At 39.1% G+C, this 17,153-nt stretch overlaps 3 protein-coding genes and 1 long non-coding RNA gene across 6 annotated transcripts in view; 3 read left to right on the forward strand and 1 right to left on the reverse strand.

The window, feature by feature from the left end:
- The window catches only part of LOC127528620 (uncharacterized), a 140,975-nt gene extending 126,290 nt beyond the window's left edge, over positions 1 to 14,685 (reverse strand). For 2 of the 3 annotated variants that reach the window (XR_007935367.1, XR_007935366.1), the window contains exon 1: positions 2,877 to 2,971. This is a non-coding gene — a long non-coding RNA (uncharacterized LOC127528620). Of the gene's footprint in view, positions 1 to 2,876; positions 2,972 to 14,562 lie in introns of those variants that run through there. The other variant, XR_007935365.1, reaches the window with a different exon arrangement.
- Positions 1 to 17,153, forward strand: part of LOC114651757 (secretory phospholipase A2 receptor-like) — a 166,268-nt gene that overhangs the window by 128,794 nt on the left and 20,321 nt on the right. The window contains exons 5-6 of the mRNA XM_051929408.1: positions 4,201 to 4,379; positions 4,650 to 5,172. Of these exons, the coding sequence (XP_051785368.1) occupies positions 4,201 to 4,379; positions 4,650 to 4,657 (187 nt within the window). The 3' untranslated portion in view covers positions 4,658 to 5,172. The remainder of the gene's footprint in view (positions 1 to 4,200; positions 4,380 to 4,649; positions 5,173 to 17,153) is intronic.
- Positions 1 to 17,153, forward strand: part of LOC114651765 (macrophage mannose receptor 1-like) — a 136,500-nt gene that overhangs the window by 99,115 nt on the left and 20,232 nt on the right. The window lies entirely within an intron of this gene.
- LOC127528477 (macrophage mannose receptor 1-like) lies at positions 360 to 16,767 on the forward strand. The gene is made up of 5 exons (XM_051929387.1): positions 360 to 558; positions 1,121 to 1,305; positions 2,618 to 3,016; positions 15,795 to 16,148; positions 16,421 to 16,767. Exons 1-5 carry the CDS (start codon positions 515 to 517, stop codon positions 16,426 to 16,428), a joined length of 990 nt encoding a protein of 329 aa, XP_051785347.1. The 5' UTR covers positions 360 to 514; the 3' UTR covers positions 16,429 to 16,767.

The following is a 17,153-nucleotide window of genomic DNA, read 5'->3' on the forward strand; positions in this document are numbered from 1 at the left end:
ACTGGTTAAATGATTTGTATTGCAGCGTGATATCAAGTCAGCGGGCCACTGCAGTGTTCCTGCTTCTTCTGCCTTCTTGTCCACTTACACGAGGTCAGCTTGACGCGATGTCACTGCATGTTTCTAACTCAAACCCCCTGACTCTTTTGCATGTGAAGGAACTTGATATGAAAACTACTAATAAGTCTATTTATGCACAAGCACATTATTCATGTTGTTTGCATTTTATTAGGAATTGCAGCTGTAAATCTCAATGTCAGTCAGTACTGGCACTTCTTGTATCCTATTAAGTATAATATCAGCTTTGTCCTTATGATTCTCCTTTGTCCTCTGTACAATGCACACCTTCTTCCATGTTGAATTCATGGAAATTAACTTGAATTACCCATTGGACTAATGTCAACAAACAAATCAAGAATTTGTGTATCAGAAAAGTCTATTTAAACACTGGACACCGACACAAACCTTATACTCCTGTGCAGAACCTGAAAATCCACTGACAGCAAAGAACAAGATGACCATGAGTCTGCAGAACCTGATGCAGCATTTGGGATTTAGGTAAGAAAAACCTGTTGAATGAATGTGACCAGGCTAATCTTAAACTTACATTAGTCACTCAGTGCCAACTGGGCATGAGACTCGACTTAACTATCAGGCTAATTCAGTCTCAACAGGTAGACAGAAACTGAAGGCTGTTACACAGACTGAACTTGTCACAGTAATCTGTGTTGGCTTACATGCTTTGTTCTCTTTGTCTGTTTCATGCCAAACAGAAGAACGCGTTCATCTGAATAAGGTCAGTTGCTTGTGATTTGCGCTGGGAATTCTTCACTGTGTAGGCCACGCTCTCTAATAAAACTAGACCAGTTGATAGAGTGGTACAGTGGCAGAGCACAGTCCACGACACTACACTTCAGTCCTGGCCCAGTCACTGTCCCCCATGTTTGTGTGTTAACTGGTGGCAATAAATTGCCACTGCACGAGTGTTTGCTGTACTGGCACCCCGTCTGGGGTCAGTTCAGCCCTCAAGCTCAATTACGCAGGTAAGCAGGTATGTAAAACGTATGCATAGACAATTGTTTGTTTAACTGAAGTGCAAATCCTTCTTTCTTCATTATAGGATTTTTCTTAACTCAGACAAAAACATGAAGCCTGGTATCCGATCCAAGGTTGGTGCCTGCCTTGCCTCCAGTGCTACTGGGTCAGACTCCAGTTTCCAACTACCACGTAATGGAAAAAATGAATTCAGAAAATGTATGGGTGGATGGATAAATATGTTGTGCAGCATATTAATGATCCTTGTAGGTAAGCCTCAGCAATCAAAACTGATAAGTCAAATGACAATTATTATACAAGTAAGAAGTAAAGAACCCAAAATGAACGTTTCATGTTAATTGGCATCCCTTAGCTGAATTAGTGTCATTGTGGGAGCAGCTGTGAATCAGGACTCTGATAGACTGTCACCTGATTTTTCCTGCCTTATACTCAATGGTGCTTGGATAGCTTCATGAGTACAGCAGGAATTAATTTCTGGGAGAGGTGAGAAAGTCCATGAATCATGTCTACTTTATTTCCCTCTATGATCAATCAGTTGGAACTGTAATAAAATATATTTCATGGGGGAGTTCAAACCCAAAATCCATCCCTGACTATGTCTAGGAGTGTATTTGACAAACTTTAGTTAAGCAAAATAAACTAATCTGTCAAATATGTCAACTGATTCCAAATGTTTCCTTGCATTTAGGGGGTCTGATGTTGTGTTGTGAAGTTGGGTCTTCTTAGCTCTTGCTGATGTACAGCACATGTTCAAAGGGTCAAGTCACTGTGATGTTATATCAGGCTTGGTAGACTGGAAGTGAACACTCAGACACCTTGAAGAGCCCCCTTCTGCAGTGCAAAGGTGTCAACTGCTCCAACAGTTTTACTGAATGACATTTGTTTCTATTCTTTCAAATCTTGAGTCCTCCTACTCCAGTTGCTAAGTGTGTGTAAAGTGACACTAAAGGTGGATATCCATAGAGGTCCTCCACTGCATTTTTAGCTTTCCCCCTTATGTTTAACACACAGTTCATCTCTCTCCTTTATTCATCTTACTATTAATGATATTGTCAGAGTCAATGGCCTCTCAACAGACCTCTCAGCAGGCCTGTGGTACCACACAGAGTCCATAATAGTTCAAAAGATCCAGGGCAGCACTACAAGGGCCTCTGTGTCCAGTCTGCCCACACAGTGAGTTGGCACACACCTGTGTAGGTCACCAGCTCTTCTTATTCGTCCTTCAGCTTCATTAGGTCATTCAGTGTCATATCCTGCCTTCCCTAACTTGCAGTCCTTTTGTTTTATGCTGGACTCATCTTAACATCAAATACACTGAAGTCCCTGTTATGCTAGGATGTCCACCCTAATCTGTCAAGATTCCAGTTGTCAGGTTCTGCCTGTAAAGCCATCCAGTAAAATGAACCCCTTCTTTAAGTGTGGCCATGACAGAAATCTTTAAGAAAACTTGAATATGCGCTTCATGGAGAATAAGGACACCGCTGAGTGTTCAGTGCTCAGCTACAGTCTGATGGTTGATGCTTTCCTCATTGCTTCTTCGTTCTCACATTTTCTGTTGCAGGGATCAGATTGTTTGTTCTGCCTGTGCACGGACTCCAGGAGTTTTACTATCATTATGGAAATTATCAGATGACCTGGGCAAATGCACAGAAATACTGCAGAAGTAACTTCACTGACTTGGTGACTATTGCAAGCAATGAAGAACGCAAGGAAATTCTGGACATGCTTGCAGGAATAAATGTCTCTGAAAATGAAATCTGGATTGGGTTAAAAGATATAAAAATGAACAGTGGAACATGGAGCAATGGTGAAACATTCACCTACCGAAACTGGAATAAAGGGGAACCAAACAATGAAAAGGTAGCCTGTGGCACCATGTACTACCAAAAAGGAGGAAACCACAATGGCACTTGGAATGACTGTGGCTGTGATCACAGGAAGACCGCAATCTGCTACTCAGGTAAGTTACAGCGGAGCACAGACTCGTGTCTGGAGACAGACTGGCAGAAATGAGGCTCATCAGTGCCTTACTGGCTACCAAATCTGCACTTTATGATCCTCTAATGTGAACGTCACTTCTCAGCATTGCACATTCTGTTCATTTGCACATGCCTGCCAGTCTTATTTTAATTTTTTTAAATATATGGCAGCAGTGGGTGGATTGATGTAATTTACACAGTTAAAGTTGACTGTTAAAGCAGACAAGTGGTGACATGTTAAATTTTATGACTGCTGACTCAGGGAATTGTCTGTGTTACGATTTGCACATTTTTCTCGCTGTTAGATCTGCTACTGCCATCTGACTCATGTCTGCTGTCTAACCAAATGGTCACGTTTGTCCATCACTCTGTGATTAGTTGTGCAACTCTCCCTTCAGAACATTGTAGTATCATTTAGAAAATGTAGAAAAAACATAGAAGTCAAACAGGAGATCAGGCAAGTAATTATTTTAGAGCAATGTAAAATCTAAATACAGAAAGATCTGATAAACAGAAGTGTTACAAAGTAATAGTGGTGCAGTGGTAGGTTCTTCTTCCTCACAGCTCCTGAGTTCAAATTCTAGTGAGGCTGCCGTCTGTGTGGAGGTCCCACCTTGACCCCCATTTCCGAGTTGCTTTGATGGATATATTTGTTAATGATTCTAACTTTCACCATTATGAATGGATGATCCTGGCACCTAAATGGCACACTGTGCTGGGTTGGTTCCTGAATTCTATTTGATATGGCCAAAGAAGAACAAACACACAGGCTAAAGAAATGAGAGATTTTACTGTAATTTTGTTTTTAAACGAGTTGAATGTGGCTAAAAACTTAGATTTAATGTAATTTTTACTTTGAAATGCACCACATCAAAAACACCCTGCAGATTTAAGACACAGTGTATGGTGGTCTGTCACAAGCTTTGTAGAAGTAGGCAGGTCACTGTAGTGTCCAGCAACTGTACCGTCATTCTGGATTTTTTCTTGCAGTGAAAAGGAAGTTCCATGTTGTGAACAACCCAATGACTTGGCTCTCAGCTCTTCAGCACTGCAATTCCAATTACAATGGCATGGCCACCATCCGAAGTGAAAGAGAAGAGTGTCATTTGCTGAAGTACCTCAATGAATCCAACATACGGGAGAAAGTGTGGATTGGGATGAGAAGCTCCAGGGTCTTTGGATTCTGGTTCTGGATGAATGATGACCCGGTCGCTTACCAAAACTGGGTAAATGACTCTTCAGGGGCCATTCAAGACAATCAGAATTGTGCCACTCTGGATCCAAATCAGAAGAAGTGGGTCAGGCAAGGCTGTGCAGAACAAGCCCAATTTGTCTGCTATAAGGGTGAGTGAATTTTTTAATAATTACATCAGTAATTTTTAGATGGACTCGACTTTATTTATAAAATGAACACAATTTAGGAACAACTACATGTAATGGACAAAGTTTTGTGGATTCAGAGTTGATTGTATTCAGCCATAGCTCAACTAGACAACTCTAAAGCTTTGCTTGGCTTATTGCTGGCCTGTACAACACGCACAGGAGTCAGGACTGCCCGCCAAATTCAGCTGGATATTTACAACATGTTGATACTCTTTGTCTGATTACTTACAGACAATTAGCATGGCCAAGATTGATTCCATCATCTCAGATGGCTGCAAGGGAGAGACTGCTAAGAAAGATGGGAGGACAGATCATCCACAACAGACTGATCAGCTCTGTAGGACACTTGACGCTCTTCTGAGAACTGGCAATGCAAATTATATTTAAAGCTTTGCTTTTAAAATGTTCAAGGATTCCAGATGTCTTTTTCACAAAGAAGAACTTACATTCACTCATGAAAGCCATTTGTACCACTCAAGCATTTTGTCTCAAATCTTAATGAAATGGCAAAATACTTAATTACAAGTAATAGGGTCTTTTTAATGAATCTTCAGTCTTTAGTGACATTGGCAGTGTTGTGTTTGGTCTTTAGCCAGAGAAATCTAATAACAGTATATCAGTTGTTTTATTAAAGGTTTGCTTTTCTATTTGCAGCAATGACATATGAAACACAGACCTCTCTTTTTAAGGTGGTTTGTAGGACAGTAAATGGCAGGAGTCAGCAATAACTAGGAGATGGATAAACAGAAAGAAGGTCAGCATACTGGGAAAGATTAAAACAATGTCCATCAAAGCCCAAAGAAGACGATAAAATCAAAGGAAAGCAAAGCATAACTTGTATGAACAACTCCAACAAACTAGGACATTCTTCCTATAGCATTACCATCGTAAATTGTGGGCTGCCATGATGTCACATGTCATGATCACAGAGTGTCACACACCACACACATGTCACTGGCAATATGCACCATCACCATAAACCACAAGGAAACAAAATCATACAATGGCAAAGTCAAGTCAAAGTCAAAGTGAACTTTATTGTCATCTCAGCCATATACAAGTATACAGATAGACGAAATTGCGAAGCTCAGGGTCCACAGTGTAACAACATGAAGTGCAAATAATAAATTAAAAATAGAATTAAAATTTTAAATTAAAACACAAGACAAGACATTGTGCAAAGACAAGACAAAGACAAAGCTGTGATGACCTCTAATTTTTATAAATTTCATGCGTACATTCCTGTGCTGTTCCTATGAATTTATATTTGGCCTGTAAGTTTGAGAGACTCGAGGAATTTGAATTTGCGATTTAGTTTGTCTAGAACCTTTTCTCGGAAAGTTGATTATTTTATTATGTTTTGTCACAACACTATTTGTGCAACTCTGTTAGGTTCCTGTTTCTGCCGTCTTCATGGAGAAAAAACACAGTCTACCCTTTTTGTTAGTTAACCCCCTTTAGTGCAGCATATCTTAGTAGAGAACACTACCTACCTAGACTGGAAGCCAGCACTCATCACCAGCTTTCTTGCTATCCTAGAGAATATGTCCTTTTTTTTTACTTTAAATTTCATTTAAAATTAATAAAAGAACTACCATTTGAGTATGGCCAGTACTCAATAGAAAAGAGCACACACATTTATACTAGATTTGGAAGTGTTTTATTGGACCTAAACATATTCACTTTTAAGTTTAAATTCAGAACATATATATTTCTGTACACCATTATCAATTGCCTTAGCATTAGTTTTCACACATTGTACTTAACCAAACATATTCCCAAACTCACTTAAATTCCATCAAATGCACTTCAGTCACAGAGATCTTTCACATTGCACAACATACTAAAACTTACTTAAACTGTCTAACACATTATACTTATAAGTTTTATTATTATTATTATTATTATTATTTAGCGTCTACTATTTAAAGCATTACTCACTCTTTTCCTCTTCATTGCTTACATGTATTTTCCTCCATGCATAAAATATGCAAGATTGAACCTTCATTTCCAGTTGCTGAGCAACAGTGCCAATCACTGCACCACCATACCACCCTTACCTAAATCACCTAACAGTTCATGGAAAGTACTTACTGTAAAACAATGTCTGTAACAAATATTCATCTTCACATTTAGAACCGATTTAATAAGTCAGCTCACAAACACACCAGCGTTTTATCCTTGATAGAAATGGTCTCCTTTATATTTTATAATTATCAAAGAACATTTTCCCTAATACTTGATCAGGGTCTGAAGGAAAGATGTTTTATACACATAAACATTTTTATAAGCAAAAGGAGACATTTTCATTGTGGCAAATATTTCACATATTCAAAACTCACATTTTAACCCATATTTAAACAGAGCTCTGGAAATTCATATTTTTTCAAAATTTGTGTGCACAATATATTTTTAGCAGACACTCTAGGTCCTCTCCATTCCTCTTACTTGCTAGCCGCACTCTCCTTGCACGCGCAACTTCGCAGCCCATTCAGATTTGACTATTTAAAAGTATTCATTTGAAACAATCTCCCTCATTACAACGTGTTAATAGGACCTTCCTTCTCGCCCTACTTCATCATCAGTCCACTTACTCTCAAGTTCGGAACGCTTGCTTGTTGCCTTTCGAAAACACCAGTCAAATGAAAGACACATTCCCCTGTACATCTTCACTTCCTACACCTTCTTTCGGCCATCGGCTATTACTCCGTTTCCTAAATTTAAGACCTGTCTTCTGTTCTACATATTTATTATCAGTCTTAAACTTTCCAGCACTACAACCCCAATTTACAGATGCAATCTCTCAGTCACAATAGTTACACCATTTATTTTCTTTCATTTCGCTGCACACTAAGATGTCTATTTACTCACAGAGAAAACAAACCTTACAAATCTATAATAACGACAAAAAAACCCTACCATTAATCTTAGCCCTTTCTTTCTTACTATTATACAATTGCCTAATTCTATACTTTTAATTCTATTCTACCTGTGTGTTTCGCCATCTCACGGGTTGCAACCTCTTAACGTATGTAATGTGTCATCTACCATCCCACTATGCGCATGAAGCGTCCTTAACTGAAAACTACTTGAACCGACTCCAAGAGCCACTCGAACTGAAGACAAGAGGTTTCCAAGAGTTAATCCTAACCCTATTTTAATGACCAGTTCCTTTTCGTAACAGGACTTACACTCTCTCTTATCATAACCATTAAAAACTATCCTAACTCTAGACAGAAAACACTGCTATTCTAACAGCTTGGGATCTAACCCAGCGCCTTATTCCCCAGAGAACAAATGAACATGCCTCCTCCTACCATTTCAGGGCCGACGATCGCATCCTCAGGAGGGGAGTCCCACACAGATGGGAACAAGTCCGTTCCAATTTCGCATCATCGGCTTCACAACTTTTCAGATTCTGCTGGGAGTTCTCTCCAGGGTACAGAATGGAACCAAAAACTGTGGTAGAAATTTAACATCTTATAAAACAAAGAAACATCCCCTAATAGGACAAATCAGTAATCAGGCAGGAGAAGAACTGTTCTTTGTATCTTTGAACTACCATCCATCCATCCATTATCCAACCCGCTATATCCTAACTACAGGGTCACGGGGGTCTGCTGGAGCTAATCCCAGCTAACACAGGGTACAAGGCAGGAAATAAACCCCAGGCAGGGTGCCACACACACACGCACACACACACACCAAGCCCACACTAGGGACAATTTAGGATCGCCAATGCACCTAACCTGCGTGTCTTTGGACTGTGGGAGGAAACTGGAGCGCCTGGAGGAAATCCACGCAGACACAGGGAGAACATGCAAACTCCATGCAGGGAGGACCCGAGAAGCGAACCCGAGTCTCTTTGAATTACACCTCTGAAAAATACCTTGGAGGGAGCATTCTTCAAAAGCAGTCTGTTACAGCATGGTCAGAATGATCAGAATGATCAGAGAAACCAAGAATACAGGTTCATTTTATAAACTGTTGAATTTACATTCAGTGTCAATCAATGCATACATTTTACTCTGGTAGGTTCATTGGTTTACACCCAAATGATTTATATAAAATAAAAGTATATTATATTATATTCTGGTTCTTCTTATACCTTTAGAGATGAGCCGCCACCCTTGAAATTTTTGTGCATGTAACAACTGTTCATTGTCGTTTGTAAGATATCTGCTGAATTCTTAGTCATCTCTTAGTCATCCTTCAGTACATTTTCTATATTACATCAACCTTTCTTCTGGCACATTCTTTATAAACTTGACCATCTCAATATTTTGCCTAAACCAATTATTATATTTCAGTGTAAATTTTGTTGTTCACTTGACTTTTATCTGGTTTCCTGGTGTGCCTGAACAGGTTTCTGACATTTATTAACCCTTTATGCTGTTTGTTTAAGATGAATGCTATGTTACCCTAAAATTAGTCTTCCACATAAGCTTACTGGCCTATAGTTACTTGCATCTGCCTAATTATCCATTTTATATAATGGGGTAATATTTACTATTTTCTAGTCCTTAGGAATTTCCCAGTGTGCAGTGACTTTTGGAAGATCTGTGTCAAGGGTTTATATACCGTATGCATTCGCTCACCTCCTTAAGCACTTGAGGATAAACTCGATGTTGTCATGAGGAATACTTTGATTTCAGCCTATTTAATCTGAGCGGTGCTTTTTCCTCTACAATTTCCAAATTTCTCTGTATCTCCTTAGTAGTCCTTTCTTACTGTTGGGATGTTATCCACATCTTCACACGTAAAACCTTCAGAAAAAAAATCAAGTTTAGAGCATTTGCTATTTCATTGTTCATACTTCTTAATTCCCCTTTACTGTCTCTGATAAACTCACCTCCTCCTTGACTGTTCGTTTCGTATTAAAATACTGAAAAAATCAATTTAGTCTGTCTTCTGCCTTATCTGTTATATTCCTCTCTAACTGCCCTTTTAACTCCCCTAATCTCCTTCTTAATGGTTGCCCTCATGCTCCCATACACCCTACAGTTAGCATTAGAGTCATATGCACCTTATACAGCTGTTTATTACTTTGTATCTTTATTTTAATCTCCTTATTTACCCACTGTGGAGTATTTTTTTAATTTTCTACTAATTCCAAATTTCAGGATGTACCTGTCCTGCGTTATATGTGAAACATTTTTAAACCTGTTCCACTGCTCCTCCACTGTCTCCAAACTTAACAGCTCATCCCAGTTTATCTTTTTTAGACTTTGCCTCATCTGCTCAAAATTTTCCCTACCAAAGTTAAACTTAATTGTTTTATTCTTTGCACCCTCACACTTCTAAAACATTGAGAATTGTACTATATTATGGTAACTTCACACTAGCGGTTCAATCACTTCTACACTCTCAATCTTATTCTAATTATTAGAAAATACAAAATCTAGACAGGCTTCCCCCCGCATTGGTGTTTTAACATATTGTATTAAAACAGTTAGGGATTACTTCTAACAACTCCTACTCTTCTGCTCTACTGTTTGTAAGGCTGACCCAGATAATATTAGGGTAATTAAAAGCCACCATGACTTTTTTTTTATTACTTTTTTCATTCTTTCTCTTCCTTTGTTTGCTTTTTCATGTTTTAAGTATTTTTTGGGGCAGTTCCACTTAAATTGGTAAAATGCAGGATATCCCAGGTAATAATAAAAAAGAAAATAAAGACTACTGCTAGTGGAACATGTCTTAGATGTCAATTCAGATTCAGATGAAAATAAATGGAGGAAAAGTATCTTTTGGAAAAACGTGACTTAATACAACTTACAGTGGTACAAAACACATACCGGTACATTTAGAAAAAAAAACTGAAATCCAGGGAAGTAATGAAGGTGTCGTCAAAAATGGTTGACAAAATAATCACATAGTCTTGGTGTTAGATGAGATGCTGCCTTCACCAGTGCTCATATATAAATGTTGTGCACACTGATAAAGACATCCTCTCACTAATCACAGCCCATTCCTTCTGCCTGATGGACAGAAGAACAGGGAGAAGATGAAAGAGCACTTTTGAAACCTATAAAAGCTTTTTCAGAAGCATTTGACGAAAAAATACTGCAATTCTTATGGCTGGTTGACAACTACTTTAAAGGGGCAGTCTGAAAGGCAAAATTAGGAATAGACCATCAACAATTACCTGCCAACACAAAGAAATCACTTACCTGCTTCTATGTCTTTCGATGAGGATACTCAAGGACTTCACAGATCTTAAACAAAGGGGTAAATAAACAAAAAACTAAAAGATATTTATTATTTAAACCAAAACAATATTCAGTCATGACATACCCCACCACAGTTAGCAGGACCCAAGCATTATTTGCAAACTTCCCCTTTCAAGGGGGCTTTTCCACCTGAAACCAGCGAATCTGAAGGGGTGACCTCTCCCAGTAACTTTTTACATACGCTTCATTCTTGAACTTAAAAGAACAAATTTGGAGTCTTTTAAAGACAAACAGCAAATGTGATCAACTTTTTTATTCATTTGACTCCAATCATGAGTTCCCAGAACTTAAAAGAATTCATCTTCATCAGTGCTATCAAGCTTTGCATGTGCTGGGCGAGGCAATTTCAATGGCTACAGGTCCTCCTTTCTCTTTGCAAAGCATAACTCTCTGAATGAGCACTGATTGGGACAGGATAAAATTTCTCTGCTGCTTAGCATTTCTGATGAGAAATGTTACATTTTCATGCCAGTTCACACTATGAGTGATAGATTTGTTCCAGTATGATCTTAAATCTGCTTTTGCTGTCTTTAACTGCCGAGTCCACTTGATATTTTGCTTTCTTTTAAACATCCTTGTCTCAGCTTTAACTGTTCTCATCTTTTTTTCTTGAAAAACATGACAGTTGCATAAGGAGTATTCATACTTTTTTGGGAAATTTCAGGGATTATAAATTGTCCAGTTATGGGATGCAGATAGCATATCATGGCATTATTATGGTACATAGGTCAAAACCCAACACTGGTTGGGAGGTCACTCCATCAGAGGACACACTCAATTGTAAATGCATCTTTTGGGGTCACACACCTGAATATGGGGACACGTGGGTGACCAGATCTGAATCTCAGGGGCAATGAGGTCAAAGTCCTGTCCATTCTGCCATGAATTTTTCTGTTTTTTCCAAATTAAAGTGTTAAGTTTCTAAGTTTCGTATTGCATTCTTATTGACCCTGTAAAGTGCTCTATGATGATACATGCTGCTAATGGCGCTATATAAAATAAAGACTGACTGGTTAAATGATTTGTACAGCAGCGTGATATCAAGTCAGTGTTTCTACTTCTGCTTCCTTCTTGTCCACTTACATGAGGTCAGCTTGACGCGATGTCACTGCATGTTTCTAACTCAAACCCCCTGACTCTTTTGCATATGAAAGAACATGATATGAAAACTACTATAAAGTTTATTGATGCACAAGCACATTATTCATGTTGTTTGTATTTTATTTGGAATTGCGGCTGTAAATCTCAATGTCAGTCAGCACTGGCACTTCTGGTCTCATATTAAATATAATATCAGTTTTGTTCTTGTGATTCTCCTTTGTGCTCTGTACAATGCACAGCTTCTTCAATGTTGAATTCATGGAAATTAACTTGAATTACCCATTGGACTAATGTCAACAAACAAAGCAAGAATTTGTGTATCAGAAAAGTCTATTTAAACACTGGGCACCAACACAAACCTTGTACTCCTGTGCAGAACCTGAAAACCCAATAACAGCAAAGAACAAGCAGACCTTGGGTTTGGAGAATTTGATGCAGCATTTTGGATTTAGGTAAGAAAAAACCTGTTGAATAAATGTGATTTGGCCGATCTTGAACTTACATTAGTCACTCAGTGCCAACTGGGCATGAGACTCGACTTAAGTATCAGGCTAATTCAGTCTCAACAGGTAGACAGAAACTGAAGGCTGTTACACAAACTGAACTTGTCACACTAATCTGTGTTGGCTTACATGCTTTGTTCTCTTTGTCTGTTTCATGCCAATCAGAAGATAGAGTTCATCTGAATAAGGTCAGTTGCTTGTGATTTGCACTGGGAATTCTTCACTGTGAAGGCCACGCTCTCTGATAAAGCATGGACCAGTTGATAGAGTGGCACAGTGGCAGAGCACAGTCCAGGACATTACACTTCAGTCCTGGCCCAGTCACTATCGCCCATGTCTATGTGTTAACTGGTGGCAATAAATTGCCACTTTTGAATGTTTCATGAGTACTGTATGCCCTTGCTGTACCGGCATCTTGTCTGGGGTCGGTTCAGTCCTCACACTCAATTAAGCAGGTAAGCAGGTATAGAAAATGCATGTATAGACAATTGCTTGTTTGACTGAAGTGCAAATCCTTCTTTCTTCATTGTAGGATTTTTCTTAACTCAGACAAAAACATGAAGCCTGGTATCCGATCCAAGGTTGGTGCCTGCTTTGCCTCCAGTGCTACTGGGTCAGACTCCAGTTTCCAGCTACCACGTAATGGAAAAAATGAATTCAGGAAATGGATGGGTGGATGGATAAATATGTTGTGCAGCATATTAATGATCCTTGTAGGTAAGCCTCAGCAATCGAAACTGATAAGTCAACTGAGAATTATTATACAAGAAGTAAAGACCCCACAATGAACGTTTCATGTTAATTGGCATCCCTTAGCTGAATTAGTGTCATTGTGGGAGCAGCTGTGAGTCAGGACTCTGATGGACTGACACCTGATGTTTCCTGCCTTATACTCAGTGGTGCTTGGATAGGCATGAGCCCCCTGCAATCTTAAACTAAATTAAGTAGCTTCAGGGGTACAGCAGGAATTAATTTCTGGGAGAGATGATGAAGTCCATGAATCATGTCTACTTTCTTTCCATCTATGATCAATCAGTTGGAACTGCAATAAAATATATTTCATGGGGGAGTTCAAACCCAAAATCCATCCCTGGCTATGTCTATGAGTGTGTTTGATAAAGTTTAGTTAAATAAAATAAACTAATCTGTCAAATATGTCAGCTGATTCCAAATGTTTCCTTGCATTTAGGGGGTCTGATGTTGTGTTGTGAAGACGGGTCTTCTTAGCCCTGTCTGATGTACAGCACATGTTCACAGGTTCAAGTCACTGTGATGTTATATCAAGCTTGGTGGACTGGAAGTGAACACTCAGACACCTTGAGGAGCCCCCGTCTGCAGTGTAGAGGTGTCAACTGCTCTAACAGTTTTACTGAATGACAGTTGTTTCCATTCTTTCAAATCTTGATTCCTCCTACTCCAGTTGCTAAGTTTGTGTAAAGTGATACTGAAGGTGGATATCCATAGCGGTCCTCCACTGCATTTTTAGCTTTACTCCTTATGCCTAACACAGTTCATCTCTCTCCTTTATTCCCATTGCTGTTAAGGACATTGTCGGAGTGAAAGGCCTCTCAGCAGGCCTGTGGTACCACGCAGAGTTCAACATAGCTCAATAGATTCAGGGTGGCACTACATGGGCCTCTGTGTCCAGTCTGCCCACACAGTGAGTTGGCACACACCTGTGTAGGTCACCAGCTCTTCTTATTAATCCCTCAGCTTCATTAGGTCATTCAGTGTCATATCCTGCCTTCCCTGACCTGCTCTCCTTTTCTTTTATGCTGGACTCAGTTTAAGATTAAATACACTGAAGCCCCTGTTATGCTAGGATGACCACCCTAATCTCCCAAGATTCCAGTTTTCAGGTTCTGCCTGTAAAGCCCTCCAGTAAAACGAACCCCTTCTTTACGTGTGGCCATGACAGAAATCTTTAAGAAAAGTTTAATATGCGCTTCATGGAGAATAAGGACACCGCTGAGTGTTCAGTGCTCAGCTACAGTCTGATGGTTGATGCTTTCCTCATTTCTTCTTCGTTCTCATATTTTCTGTTGCAGGGATCAGATTGTTAGTTCTGCATGTGCACGGACTCCAGGAGTTTTACTATCATTATGGAAATTATCAGATGACCTGGGCAAATGCACAGAAATACTGCAGAAGTAACTTCACTGACCTGGTGACTATTGCAAGCAATGAAGAACGTAAGGAAATTCTGGACATGCTTGCAGGAATAAATGTCTCTGAAAATGAAATCTGGATTGGGTTAAAAGATATAAATTTGAACAGTGGAACATGGAGCAATGGTGAAACATTCACCTACCGAAACTGGAATAAAGGGGAACCAAACAATAATAATATAGCCTGTGGCACTATGTACTACCAAAAAGGAGAAAACCACAATGGTACTTGGAATGACGGTGGCTGTGATAACAGTAAGACCGCAATCTGCTACTCAGGTAAGTTACAGCGGAGCACAGACTCGTGTCTGGAGACAGACTGGCAGAAATGAGGCTCATCAGTGCCTTACTGGCTACCAAATCTGCACTTTATAATCCTCTAATGTGATTGTCACTTCTCAGCATTTCATATTCTCTTCATGTGCACATGCCTGCCAGTCTTATTTTATTATATAAATGTAATGAATTATTATTATTATTATTATTATTATTATTATTATTTTTAAATATATGGCAGTAGTGGGTGGTTTGACATAATTTACATTGTTAAAGTTGACTGGTAAAGCAGATAAGTAAGTTGCTACCTTGTTAAATTGTATGATTGCTGACTCAGGGAATTGTGAATCTGTGTTAGGATTTACAAATTTTTCTTGCTGTCAGATCTGCTACTGCCTTCTGACTCGTGTCTGCTGTCTAACCAAATGGTCACGTTTGTCCATCACTCTGTAATTAGTTGTGCGACTCCCCCTTCAGAACATTGTAGTATCTTTTAAAAAATGTATTAAAAACATCAAAGTCAAACATGAGATCTGGCAAGTAATTATTTTACAGCGTTGAAAAATCTACATAAAGAAATATGTGATAAACAGAAGTCAACTTTTTTTAAGTTTTACAAAGTAATTGTGATACAGTGGTAGGTTCTTCTTCCTCACAGCTCCTGAGTTCAAATTCTAGCTTGGCTACTGTCTGTGTGGATTTCCAACCTTGATCCCTATTTCCGAGTTGCTTTGATGGACGTATCTGTTAATTAATGATTCCAACTTTGCCCATTATGAATTGATGATTCTGGCACTTAACTGGCACACTGTGCTGGGTTGGTTCCTGCCTTCTATTTGATATGGCCAAAGAAGAACAAACACAGGCTAAAGAAATGCATTTTGATGAGAGATTTTACTGTAATTTTGTTTTTAAATGAGGTGAATGTGGCTAAAATCTTAGCTTTAATGTCATTTTTACTTTGAAATGGACCACATCAGACACACCCTGCAGATTTAACACACAACAGAAGGTGGTCTGTCACAAGCTTTGTAGAAGTAGGCAGGTCTCTGTAGTGTCCACCACCTTTAGCGTCATTCTGTTTTTTTCTTGCAGTAAAAAGGAAGTTCTATGCTGTGAACAACCCAATGACTTGGCTCTCAGCTCTTCAGCACTGCAATTCTAATTACAATGGCATGGCCACCATCCAAAGTGAAAGAGAAGAGTGGCATTTGCTGAAGTACCTCAATGAATCCAACATACGGGAGAAAGTGTGGCTTGGAATGAGGAGCTCCAGGGTCTTTGGACGCTGGTTCTGGATGAATGGTGACCCGGTCACTTACCAAAACTGGGTAAATGACCCCTCAAAGGTCTTTCAAAACACTTGTTTCTGTACCAGCCTGGATCCAAATCAGAAGAAGTGGGTCAGGCAGGACTGTGCAGAACGAGCCCCATTTGTCTGCTGTATGGGTGAGTGAACTTTTTAACAATTACATCACAAACTTTTTTAGGAGTAATCAGCTTCATATTTGAAATGAAAACAATTTAAGAACATCTACATGAAATGAATAGAATTTTGTGGATTCAGAGTTGATTGTGTTCAGCCATAAGTCAACTAGACATCTCTAAAGCTTTGTTCTGCATATTGCTGGCCTATACAATACGCACAGGAGGCAGGACTGCTCACAAAAATTCATGGGATTTTTACAATATGCTCATACTCTTTGTGTGATTCCTTACAGACAACTAGCATGGCCAACATTGATTCCATCCTCTCAGATGGCTATAAGATGAGAGGACAGATCATCCACGAGAGACTGATCAGCTCTGTAGGACACTTGACACTCTTCTGAGAACTGGCAATGCAAGATATATTTAACAGCTTTGCTTTTAAAACATTCAAGGATTTCCAGATGTGTTTTCCACAAAAAAGAATTTACATTCACTTATGAAAGCCATTTGTACCACTCAAGCATTTGTCTCAAACCTTAATAAAATGGCAAATAATTAATTAAAATTGAGAGGGCCTTTTAAGTGAAGCTTCAGTTTTTAGCAACATTGGCAGTGTTGTGTTTGGTCTTTTGCCAGAGACATCAGTTGTTTTTATCAAAGGTTTACTTGTCTGTTTGCAGCAATGACATATGAAACACAGGATCTCTCTTTATAAGGTAGTTTGCAGGACAGTAAATGGCAGGAGGTCAGCATACTGGGAACAATCAAAACAATGTCCATCAAAGCCCAAAGAAGAAGATAAATTCAAAAGAAAGCAAAGCAGAGGTCCTCACATACTGTAACTCAAATGTTTATTCTTGACTGCGTTATATTTCGAAAAAACAATTACTACAAAGTAGGACATTCTTCCTTGCATCACCATCTTAAATCGTGAGGTGCCATAATGTCACATGTTATGAAGACAGAGTGTCACACACAACACGCACAGGTCACTGGCAGCGTGCACCGTCACCATAAACAACA

This window comes from Erpetoichthys calabaricus, chromosome 1, assembly GCF_900747795.2.
Source record: "Erpetoichthys calabaricus chromosome 1, fErpCal1.3, whole genome shotgun sequence".
Lineage (NCBI taxonomy): Eukaryota > Metazoa > Chordata > Cladistia > Polypteriformes > Polypteridae > Erpetoichthys > Erpetoichthys calabaricus.

Coding starts and splice junctions, on each gene's coding strand:
- LOC127528477 (XM_051929387.1), top strand. CDS start 515: ATGACCATGAGTCTGCAGAACCTGATGCAGCATTTGGGATTTAG. Junction 559..1,120: donor ATGCAGCATTTGGGATTTAG/GTAAGAAAAACC, acceptor TCTTCATTATAG/GATTTTTCTTAACTCAGACA. Junction 3,017..15,794: donor GACCGCAATCTGCTACTCAG/GTAAGTTACAGC, acceptor TTTTTCTTGCAG/TAAAAAGGAAGTTCTATGCT.